Genomic DNA, 12,603 nt, shown 5'->3' with positions numbered 1-12,603 from the left:
TCAAACTGATTGGCTTGGCTAGGCTTTCAGCTTTTTTAGTCTCCACTTAAGGTAAGTTCATGGTGTGCTGTTCCTGTTAAGGTCGTCAGCATAGAAAAGTGGGCTAAGAGGGTGCAAGTTTGGGCACACGGACGACGGAAAGTGTCACCACTACCCGGGATGTGAGCGGGATGGTGGAGCTGTGGACCAATTTTTCAGGCTTGGTTGGACCTGGGAAATTGGGAAATGGTCCAGGTAATTTATTTTTATTTTTATTTTTTTTTCAGTGTAGCTTGCTATTAAAAGTTCAAATTAACGAAGTCCATGAAGTTGCTCTGTGAGTGTACTTTACCTAGTGGAAGGAGTAAACAGGTTGCCAGGGTTATGTTGTCAGTAAATGAGGCTGTTCAGACTGGCTGTCTCGCCATTCGCCATTTAGCTGTAGGTCACCAATATGCAATGCATCACACCTTCTCCTCAGGCCCAGCGCTCCCCCACTGAGCCTGCCCCCGCTCCAACTTCTCCCAAGCCCACTGAGCCTGCCCCCGCTCCAACCTCTCCCAAGCCCACTTCTCCCAAGCCCACCCCTGCTGATTCTACCCGAACTGAGCCTGCTCCCACTTTTGCCCAGCGTGCACCAAGCCGCCAGTCAAATGTGGATGCGAAGGTTCTGCATATGCCCCAGCGGAAGTTCCCATCTGACAAGGCTGACATGTCTCTGGTGTGGAGGACACCAGACGGGCTCTTTCTACAGCAGCAGAGCTTGACTGAGGAGTTGCAAAACATGATGAGGGCACTGAACACCTGGGTCAAGCGCCAGAGCCCCGAGCCCAGCACCGCAAAGTACTCCAAGGGGGACTACGTCTGTGCTTTGTTCAGCGAGGATTCCCTTTGGTATCGAGGCCAGGTACCATTTTCTCTCTTGTGCTCAAGCATGCTCCCTTCAGTAGTGATGGCTAACTATTCTGTCACTGAAAATTACCTCTGGGTTTGCGGAAGGTGATGTTCAGACCTGCAGATGCCTTAAAATTACAAACTTGGAAACAGCTAGATGTAGCTGCTTATTCTTTTTATGCACCCAATCAGACTGCCACCTTTACAGTTATGAACTGCAGTAATTTCGTGCTCTGTGACTTGCAGTTTGCCCAAATGAGCCGCTGATGGTCCTGCTTTGTCACATATCAGTATACTTTTACTTGGGGTGCCATACTTTTTCTAGTGAGAGTGGCTGGTATACATTGGTGGCTTTCTTCTGTTTTCTGTAGCTGCCACCATGGGTATGAAAATTATGTGCAGGAAAAAAAAAAAGGAACTGCCTGTTTTCTGTGCTGTCTGTGTTTTGTCAATACACACTTGCTTCAACATTGTCTCTTTGTGGGGGTGAATTGGAGCATGCGTGGAAATTGCTCATGCATGATACGTGCTGATGTTTAGACTTACAATGCAGGGATGATTACTTCAAGAAGTACTATACTGCTGCTCTCTGGTGTGCAGGTGATGAGTGAGCAGACCTCCGACGGAACTTACCTGGTGCTGTTCGTAGACTTTGGCAATGGGGAGCAGCTGCCAGCAGCTTCGCTGCGCCCACTGCCACCAAGCTTTGCAGAGAAGCCACTCTTTGTCTTCTGTGTGGTGCCTCAGAATGTGCCTATTGAAAGTCCCCGGCTGGCAGCTCTGCTTCAGCAGGAGCCCTTCACAGCCATGCAGGTGGACACCACGCTGGCTGGTCTGCCCATTGTTCGACTGGAGCGCAAGGATGGCACTTGCCTCAATGACCTGGTCAGCCGTGCACCACACAAGGTAAAATACTTTTTTTTTTATTATTACTTCGGTTGTGCAGGAGTTTGTGCGCAAAAATTTCGTCATGATAAACCTGCCATGACAGGGAGCATTTACGACCTTACGAAGCCATCACAGTTGAGAGTACGCCATGCCCCTGTGCTATCTGCACCTTAGCGGGGCAGACGCCGAGACGTGGCAAACACAGCTCTCCCCACAGCCCTTGTTTTAGTAGTGCTTGAAAGCAGGGAAGAACTATGGGAATGCGGGACAAGCAGTGCTTGTGTAATTCCGGCGCTAATACGAAAAGCCCGCTTCTTAAAGGTCCACGGAAACGGCCCTTAAGAAACCACTGATAAACGTGTTCAGTGTGTAGAACACATCCTTTTGAGCATTAACGCAAAGTATAACTCCTTGGAACAAAGCCAGCGATTTAGAATTAATTTTTAAAAACAGCGTTTTTTTAAATTCGCGGGCAGAGGAAATGTCGCTTGGCGGTGTCGCATGGAACTATTTCCTAATCCCGTGACGTCACGGGTCGGTTGACTGGCAAGGCTTGCTAGAAGCTGCCATTCGCTGCGGTCACTGCAACCATGACGTCACGAACACACTTCCGGTAGCTGCGAAAGTCGTCTGCTCGTACGCTGCTCGAACTCTGTGCGGGCTGTTACAGCTCGCCGCCCTTATCGGTTAGGTGGCCATTGCCCCATTAAGTGCAACAACCGAAGCGACGCAGGGATCGGCAGAACGAAGCTGCATTTACAAATATCTTATTTATACAACGTGGTTTCAGGAGTATCGGAGTGTCGTCCGACGAGGCGTCAATAGCACGGTCAAGCACCGCACGATGGCAGCACCTCCTCGACCGCCGTAAACACCGCCGCTGTGGCCCCTCCTCCCGCATGCCGATCGCGAACGACACGGCGGATCGTTAGCACCGATGTCCGAAATAAAGCGTGCTAAACTTTGTTGGCGTCTGGAATACTGAGCCGAATATCAAGTATGAAGCCCTCGTGAGGATCGCTGACCAGCAGCAAATTGTTGGTAAGAGCGATAGCCGTGATACAAGCTAGTTTCTGCTCAAGCCAGCTGCCGCTGGTGCATTTCGGCTGATCCGATCTGCTCGTACTAGCTCTGCGATTAATGCGTCGGCAGAGTTAATCCTATAATTATCTTACTATGGCAGGATAGGAATCACTATAAGGCAGTTTCATAAGTAGGCGATTTACGACAGCGTTGATCATGTTCCAAAGCGTCGACCGCCGCGGCTTCGAAGCGAAACAATAGGCCTAGCGACGACTAGGGACGGTCACGCACGGCGCCGGCGTTCGCCGCGCTCGCACGTTCCACCCCCGCGGTAATTGTGTAACGTACCTCAGCCTGCTCGCGGCATCCCGTGCAGCAAGCGTTGCGAACTCGTGTACTTTCAAAGCTAAGGCCGCGCATTTTTTGATGTTCTGCTAGGCAACAAGCCGTTCAAACGATACTGCAGGCAAGACAAGAATTCAGTACGCAGCCGCTGCGCTGTCGGCCGTAATCGAAGACGTCAGGAGGCACCATATTCTATACATCGATCTTTAAACGTGATACAGTGGGCAAATGAATAACTTTGTGAAGCAGACCCGCTCGTACGTTTCGCGCACTCGGCCGCCGACGAGTAGCTTCCGTCAACAGACGCCGTCATAACATCGGTTAACGACGCAAACCGAGGTCGTCAAGCTCGGTTTGCGGTAACCGCGGTTAGTGGTGCAACCATGGTTTGGTCCGCCGTGTAACATAGGATAACCACGGGTTCGCGGTTACACTAACCGTCGCTGCGCGAACTGGCGAGCTCCTCAGGCGTGTGCAAGCGAGGACGGGTTGGCGGAGTACGCCCGGTACGCCAGCGAGCGAGCGCGCGGCAACCGGAAGTTCGTCGAAGTGACGTATGTCTGGGCGGAGCTTTGAACTTGCTTGTATTCTTTGTTTTTTTATGGCTCCCTTCGGCGTACGAGTTGAGGGGGAAAATTGGAAGGGTCATTTTTAATCGCCGATATCTCTGGTGTTGCAGAAGCTAGATCGAAAATTTTTGCGGGAGAATGATGGGTGGTTCAATAACTATCAGTGTTATGGCGTTGTTTACCCTTCTTGGTGACCCCTTTCTGGGGACCTTTAAGGCAATGATGGCTGGGGGACCAAGAGCAGGTACAGGCGGTACCTCTATGGCCAATCTAGTGCTTTCTCTGATTCCACTCATAGTGGGCACTGTAAAAGCCACAGCGGATTGATTGATTGAATAACTTTATTTGATCAGGGTATTCTTCGCGGTTGCTCCTTTTGTGGAGCCTTCAGCATTGGTTGGTGTCCTTATTCCAGAGCTCCACTTGCTTCCGCCGCCCGTAGAGCACACTGTATCAGACCTCGTTGGTCTTCACAGCGGTCGCTGGCCAGCATTGCATCCCATTGCTCCGCACTAGGGTATTGTATGACCGTCCTTTGTGCAAGTAGACTGTATAACATAAGTGTAGATAATTCATGCCGCCAGAGGTCGTTCAAAATTTCATTTTAAATTTTTTCTGCTGTAAGGCCTGCTCCTATCAAACATCACCCTAAGAATTGGACCTTTTGAGCACCGGTCTTGGGTACTAACCTGCACTGTTACTTTTGTCTTGCTGCAGGATTCTGTTCCAGCACCGCAGGATGAACCACCGAAATCGCCTGCTGCTGTGGGCCAGCCTCTTGTGAGCGTGGCTGATTGTCCCGTTCCCAAGAGTCCGTTCGAGGCTGTTATTGTAGCAGCAGAAGGCAACCTAGTGTACATCCAGCCGCTTGTCCGTGCCCCAGGCCTTGTGAAGATCACAGAGGTACTGGCCAACAAGTCTCGACGGGACCCCGGCTACAGGTTCACTGAAGCACCATCTGTCAACCAGTGTGTGCTGGCCCTCTACCCGGAAGATGAGAGCTGGTACCGTGCCCGCGTGGTCTCAGTAGATGGCTCTATGGTATGTACTTCTTCACAGCGAAAATAACTATTTAAAAAATTGCCATTTTGGAGCTTCTCAACTTGGCCCCTCCATCAGTATTTAAAGTTATAGTGAAATATTACGAAGTTCCTAGGATTTTTATAGAAAACTTTGATGATGTGGAGATTTGTTGTGAAATTGAGGCTGGATAGTTCATGAACAGTGCCCATTTCCAGAAATCTGTCAGTTCTGATGTTTCAGCATTTCAGAATCTAGGCTCTGTTAGTTTTCCTTCAGGAGGAAACCCATATGACTACCCTATAAACGCGTGTAAGGGCTGCACTTTTTTCAGATTCGAGGCCCTATTTTCGCGGTGCAGCCCATACACACGACATAACCGATCAATGAATGTGCGGCATTTATGTATCAATCAATGGTCACTCGCGGAGTTTTCAGACTCCGAGCTGGTGCTGTGCTGTGGTGCACGTTCACCCCATAAGTCGTTGCATAGAGTCCGTCTAAACTGTTTGAAATCCCGGCCACCATGAAACTACGGGATACAATGTTCATAGACACTGAGTTCGACACAGACAAAATTCAGCCAAGCAGTCGCAAGCGGTGCCCTCTTTCTTAAGCCGTCCGGTTGGCGTCTTGTCGTGATTGCCGTTTGCCATCTTCGGAACTCAACCTTAAAAATCCGATTGATGCTGACGTCAAGGGGTTGCAGCCTTCCAGGGGTTGTAGCATGCGACCACACCACACTCTACCACTACTCACGTCACATGCCTTTGACAGTCTCAAAACAAAGCCAGGCTGGTGATACAGATACCGATATGGATTGTGGAAGCTCACAGCAGAGGGAAAACATGATGATGATGATGACCCTTGACTTCGGGCGCCATCCATGGGTGGAATCTGGAAGCTCTTGTGCATGTGCATTGTGAAGGCTACTCCCGTGTGGGTCGTGGAAAGTTTGTGGGTGGCTCTTACACGAATTTATTATTATTATTTTTTTTTAATATTTGCTTCAGGAAATAGGGCGTGCGGCCCTTGCACGCATTTATATGATATTTGCAAGCTACGATGTCAACCAGATAGTGCGCCATTTTACATACAGACCAGATGCATGCTTTTCTGCTTAGTGATGTCTTGACAGTTGACTGAAAAGGGTTAATAAGCTTTCATTGTAGTTAGTTGGAGCACTGAGAAAAAAAAATTATTTGTGAATCAGTGTTTTTGGGCGAGATGATAGAACACTCCTGTGGTGGGAAAATACAGTGAAAGCTCGTTAATTCAAACTTCGATAATTCGAACTACACTACTTGGTCCGGCCAAGCTCCGTAGAGATCTGTGTATAAAGAAGCCCGGTTATTCGAACGCGAGTCAGTTCCGCTACGGATAATTCGAACTACGTGCGGCCGCATCTGGCCGGCTTGGTGCACATCATGCGGCAAGAAAAAAAAAAAGTAAAGAAACACCTCCGCGATCGGGAGGCATAATTAGAGGCTGCGCACGTCCAAAACAGGGACAGAAGATGGAACCAGGTGAAACCATAGAAGAGTGGGTAAAACTTAAATGGCGCCATGACCGGCGCGGCGGCCGGCTGCATTGGAGGGAGGGGACGGAGGCCCTGGCATGGTCAGTGCATGGCCGCGTGGCGGTGGCTGCCTGCTCTCTCTTCTGCGCAACCTCCGTAGCTCGCAACTAAACACTCTAATTCCAACCCTGTTAATTTGGAAATGGGGATAAGTACTGTCGTCGCGGTCCCAGCCAACGCCCATAAAAGGCTATGATCTCAAACAGGCACTATGCGTTAAACTTTTTTTTTTTTTAGATAGCCATCCATCCTTCCACACATCAGTCGTTGACGGAAGCACGAGAGTCTCAGTCGCTCATAGCATGTTAAAGCGAACATACTGAAAAGGAAGCTTGCACAAGATAAATGCCGTTATCGGCTGCGCAGCATCTTAGCGCACTGCCAAGTTATCGCTGTGCAGGCGCTAACTACTGCCGCCTTTAAGGGGAGACACTGGTCTTAAAATGAAAATTTTTATTTTTAGAGATATAATAACGAAATTGGGTGTGTATATGTATTTCTTCCTCCTGTTTTCAAAAATGTAATTAGTTTTACTCTATCTCAATTAGTTCTAATGTTATTGGGAAATAACCAAAGCCTAATTTGGTAATTTCTTACGGGTCGTTAGGACAGTTTCCCTCAATATTTTTTCGTTCCAATTAAAATGTAGTTGTAGCCAAAGACCTGCCATGTGGAGCTATGCTATTTATATTATCATTGATGTACATCACAGTATAAAAATATTCAATTATGTAGATGCCCCACAATTCGAAAATATAATTAGCTGACATTATTGTTCAATAAATTTGATATGTTCAACTTAGCAATATAAAAATAGCATAGCTCCACAGTTCAAACCTTTCTGAATTCAACGGTATAAGATTTATTAAAATTGCACCACAAAAACCCAATGAAAAGTTCCGTAAGGCTAGTCATGTCACCAAAAAACATGAAGCTGAGAAAAACTCATTTGAAGTTTTGACACTGAGTGCAGAAAATATTGGGAAGAATCTTCGACAACGGATGTTACTCAGATGTTCCCTATCAGTTTCCCTACAAAACAAAACAAAAAGTGTCTTATTCCATCCAAGGAAACATTAAAAAAAAAAAAATGTCGAATGTGTAAGTGTGATGAAATTATAGAGGTTACTTTCGAGAAATTAGGGGTTGACTTTTTTTATTTTTTTATTTTTTGAGGTGAAAGTGAGGACCGGGGCCAAGGAGACGAGAGCTCCACCAGGCAAACAGTTGAGGAAGAGAACTGCTTCGCTTATTCTTGGGGAAGAGAACTGCTTCTGTTCGAAATCGCAGTTTTCGCAGACAAGCAGCTTTACAGCAAGGCCGTACTCCTTATCTGTTGCCTTGCTCAAACGCAGACTTCCTGCGCCGCAGGCTCCGCACTTCGCTTGCGCGAAAAAATTGTTCAAAACCTTCAAGTCCACAATCACGAACTGGGTACCGGCATCAGCTGTCTGGTAATCCGCACTGACGCCAAGAAGGTCAAACTTGCGCTGGTTTGCAGACTTTTCCGACAGAACGGACTTTGCTTGCGCCGATCGCTCAACACGCTGCGCCTGCTCGGTCGACGAATAGTACACAGCATCAACACGAAGTGTACCACGATCCGAGATACGATTCGTGCTGCAACTTGGTCCCGCGGTGTCGTCATCGGGCAGCGTGCTTGATGTACCCGGCGGATCCAACGAGTCCGGCACTGCAGGCCCCGGCGACGCACTGGTGGCCGCTGCCTGCTGTTTTTTGTTCCACGGACGTTTCTTCCGGCTTCCAAAAGCTCGTTGCGTGCTCGGTTTCAATCGACTGTCTCCCGGCATCTCGATCGCAAAGAGAAACTCCCGGCACAAGGCGGAAACACGGCGTGTAGAGAAACACGAGCGCAGAAACAGACGCGCACGAAGCGACAGCCACAACGGCGAACGCAAGAGAAAGAAGAAAAAATGACGTAGACGGTCACACCAGCCAATGGGAGGCGCAGAACGGCGCGCGCGGGAAGCGCGCCGCGTGCGAGCCAATCAGCGACCCGAAAACGGCCTTCGGGAAACCGGCCCGAACCGCCGCTCGGCTTGAGCGACGCCATTTTGAAATAGCTCAAATTGCGCACAAAGAAACCAGCTTCAAAACAAGCCCAAGATGGCGGCGATCGGCCGGCTGCAACGCCGGCGGCGCGCGCGGGAAGTTCGAACAAAGTCTCTCTTTTCGGGGCCATTTCGTCGCTGCCGTGGTGTTTTGAAAGCCGATTTTATCGCATTTCCCGACCGAATTCAGCGTTAATAATTTTACTGTAGATGCTCGAAAGGACAAACCTTCCGAAAATGAGTTTTTCCCAAAATCGACTTTTTGACCATTTTCGACCGTTTTAAGACCCGCGTCTCCCCTTAATATATATATATATATTTTTTCAGATTCGTAAGCACAAATCTGGGCTGGGTGGGTTCATTATGCGAGCGAGTTTGTTACGCGACTAAATACGGTACATTTACCGTAATACAAATGGTTCTGGTCAGTTTTTTTGAGGCCATTCTAATTCGATAATTTGAACTTTTTGCCCGGTCCCGTAAAGTTAGAATTAACGAGCTTTTACTGTACTGCTGTGTGCTCCTGAAAATTTGAATAACCCGAGAAACCGAATTATCCTCGCATGCCATTTGTTGCCAGTTCCTCTAGTAAGGATCAATGACAATGATGCCATCTCAGTTACCTGTTACTGTTTACATGTTGAAGTGATGTACAACTTGCCTCCATCATGCCTTTGTTAGTGAAGCAAGCAAACAAAAGTGCTATATAGCCAAAAGCTACCCTGCTTCGACTGTGGGTTTTAAGTTCTTCCCAAAGTGTCAACAAAATTACTGCAGGCAGTCTGTGTGTGTCCTTGCGTGTCTGTGCAGTTATTCAGATTCTGCTGGGAATGTTAGTGTTGTCTTCATTAAGTAGCACACATGACAAGATAGCACTACATATGCAGGTGTTTATTCAAAAAACTGCTTGGCACACGAATGAAAAGAGAAACTGACTTCGGCGGCTGTTTTCAGCAAAACCAAATAAGATCAGCACGTGTGGGTGCGGAAAAAATTCCTTCATCAGCTGGGTATTGCAAGTACCTTGCTCCAAAAATGGTGCGTTTTGGAGGCAAACTTTAAGGTCCACAGAAATGGTCACCAAGAAGGGGAAACAATGCCATAACACTGATAGATATTGAACCACCCATCATTCTCCCGCAAACATTTTCGATCTAGCTTCTGTAACACCAGAGATATCGGCGATTAAAAATTACCCTTCCAATTTTCTCTCTCAACTCGTGCGCCGAAGGGAGTCATAAAAAGAAAAAATAAAGAATACAAGCAAGTTCGAAGCTCTGCCCAGAAATACGTCAATTCAACGAACTTCCGGTTGCCGCATACTCGCGTCAACCCGTCCTCGCTTGCACAGGAGTTAGCCAGTTCACGCAGCGCACCCCTAGGCAGGGTTAACCACGGTTAGCGTAACTGCGGTTACGCGAAACTAGCCCATGTTACACGGCGGACCAAACCATAGTTACACCACTAACTGCGGTTATCGCAAACAGAGCTTGGCGACCTCAGTTTGCGTCGTTAACTGAGATTATGGCGGCGTCTGTTGAAGGAGGCTACTCGTCGGCGCCCAAGTGCGGCAAACGTACGAGTGGGTCTGCTTCATAAAGTTATTCATTTGCCCACTGTATCACGTTTAAAGATCGATGTATAGAATATGCGGTGTCTACTGTGCCGCCTGACGTCTTCGATTACAGCCGACAGCGCAGTGACTACGTACTGAAGCCTTGTCCCGCCTGCAGTATCGTTTGAACGGCTTGTTGCTGAGCAGAACGTCAAAAAATGTGCGGCATTAGCTGTAATAAAAGTATGAGTTTGCAATGCTTGCAGCACGGGATACTGCGAGCAGGCTGAGGTACGTTGCAAATTACTGCCGGGGTTGGGCACGCGAGGCACTGTGAGTGACCGTCCCTAGTCGTCGCTATGCCTAAATGGTTTCGCTTCGAAGCCGCGGCAGTCGGCGCTTTAGAACTGATCAACGCTGTCGTAAATTCGTCTACTGATGAAACTGCCTTATTGTGAATCCAATCCTGCCATAATAAAAGAATCATAGGATTAACTGGCGACACATTAATCGCAGAGCTAGTACGAACAGATCAGATTAGCCGAAATGCACCAGCGGCAGTTGGCTTGAGCAGAAGCTTGCTTGTGTCACGGTTATCGCTCTTACCAGCAATTTGCTGCTGGTCAGCGATCCTCACGAGGGCTTCATACTTGATATTTGGCTCAGTATTCCAGACGCCAACAAATTTTAGCACGCTTTATTTCGGACATCGGTGCTAATGATCTGCCGTGTCGTTCGCGAACGGTATGCGGAAGGAGGGGCCACAGCAGCGGTGTTTACGGCGGTCGAGGAGGTGCTGCCATCTTGTGGTGCTTGACAGTGCTGTTGACGCCTCGTCGGACGACACTCTGGTACTCCTGAAACCACGTTATATAAAAAAGATATTTGTAAATGCAGCTTCGTTCAGCCGATCACTGCGTCCCTTCGGTTGTTGTACTTGATGGGCAATGGCTGCCTAACCGAGAAGGGCGGCGAGCTGTGTAACAACAGCGAACCGCAATTGACGCACGAGCAGACGACGTTCGCAGCTACCAGGAATGTGTTCGTGATGTCATGGCTGCAGCGGCTATAGAGAATGGCAGCTTCTAGCAAGCCTTGCCACTTAACTCACCCGTGACGTCACGGGTTAAGGGGGGACGTGGGTCTTGTCAAAAATGGGCGAAAAATTGATTTTGAGAAAAGCGCATTTTCGGAATGTTTGTACCTTTGAGCACTAGCCTTCAAAATATCAACACTGAATTCGGTCGGGAAATACGGTAAAATCGACATTTAAAACGCCACGGGAGCCTCGAAATGGCCAAAAAGGGGTGAAAATTGTTCGAACTTCCCGCGCGCGCTGCGGGTGAAGCAGCTGGCTGGCCGCCGCCATCTTGGACTTGTTTTGAAGCTTGTTTCTTTGTGCGCATTTTGCGGCATCTCCAAATGACGTCGCTCAAACAGAACGACCACCGTCGCGGGTTTTCCGAAAGCCGTTTCCGGTACGCTGATGGCTGGAGCGCGCGCTTCGCGAGCGCGCCCCCTTGTCTCGCGCTTCCCATTGGTCAGCGCGACTGACTTGCCATTTTTTTTTTCTTTAACATTCTTCGTCGCGGCTGTTGCTTCGCTCGTTTATGATATGCTTTCGCGATCGTTAGCAGTCGTTCCCGCAGCCGGTGCTGGTCTTTAGACGTAGCTCGGTAGACGTAGATATCGGGAGTGTATTTCAAACGGAAGCGCCTAGTGAGTGCAGAAGAATGGAAATCTGAGCTAGTTGGTGCATTGCAAGATCAAAAAGCGAGTGCGCGTCGAAGAACTAGTGCGGCGGCGCGCTGCCAGGGTCGCGCGGCGTGTTCTCGACCTAGCTGCAGCACGTCCGGCGGCATATAATCGTTTGCGAGCGGTTCAGAGGCATCAAAGATAGCATCGATAGATTTAACTGTTCAGCTGATACGTATGGTCCCCACCGACACTACAACTTCGTTGCTTTTTTATCGCGTCGCTTCAGGCGACAGGCAAGCCTGACATGGCGCCGTTGCCCGCGTTCCTCTTCCGCGGACGGTTCCTTTTTTTTTTTTTTTTTTTTCCCCTGCAGATTGTGTAAGTAATCGCGTCGCTGCGCTCAAGGGGTGTGAAAGTTCGAGCTTTAGCTCCAGCAAGGGACCCCGCGTGCGGCCCTGCATGCGCTTTACAGCAAAGTAGCAAAGTTTCATTCTGGAACATTAGCCAATTTATTAGGTCATTCCAATATGCCGCTGTGCTTTAGCCTTAAACTTTGTGCTGGTTTATTAATATTGCAAGACCGTTTTATCGTAATTTTGAGTATTTGTTTGCCTTGAAGAGCACTGCCACAGGCATATGAAGTGGTAAATGAAGCTTCTCACGCTGGTTCTAGTGGCGGTATATTTAGACTTTGTGGCAAGCTTTTACCAGTATTTGGGGAGGGTACTGTTATATGTTCAGTATATAGCCTTTCTCATAAAGAACGAAGCCTCACAACGATTCCATTTATATTACCATAGCTGCAGTGTAGCAAAGTTAAAGGTCTCAAAATGCAAATACGTTTTTCTCAGTGCTGTTTCTGGACACTGCACTCAGCCTTACTGTGCTTTTTCTCTACATTGTCGCCGAGTGACAATGACAAATTTAGCATCACTGCAGTCATATTGAAAAGATCAGGGGGTGATCCAACACTTGCATCAC

General features: G+C 48.4%; 1 protein-coding gene across 3 annotated transcripts in view; it reads left to right on the top strand.

Moving 5' to 3' along the window:
* LOC146198807 (tudor domain-containing protein 1-like) overlaps positions 1–12,603 on the top strand; it is an 81,506-nt gene that overhangs the window by 62,969 nt on the left and 5,934 nt on the right. For 2 of the 3 annotated variants that reach the window (XM_084594294.1, XM_084594292.1), the window contains 3 exons: positions 461–886; positions 1,474–1,779; positions 4,416–4,739. In XM_084594294.1, the coding sequence (XP_084450420.1) occupies positions 461–886; positions 1,474–1,779; positions 4,416–4,739 (1,056 nt within the window). The remainder of the gene's footprint in view (positions 1–460; positions 887–1,473; positions 1,780–4,415; positions 4,740–12,603) is intronic. The other variant, XM_084594293.1, reaches the window with a different exon arrangement.

The sequence above is a fragment of the Amblyomma maculatum genome, chromosome 2 (genome assembly GCF_055883805.1).
Source record: "Amblyomma maculatum isolate TAMU_Amacu chromosome 2, ASM5588380v1, whole genome shotgun sequence".
Classification (NCBI taxonomy): Eukaryota; Metazoa; Arthropoda; class Arachnida; order Ixodida; family Ixodidae; genus Amblyomma; species Amblyomma maculatum.
This window is presented reverse-complemented; position numbering and strand designations above follow the sequence as displayed.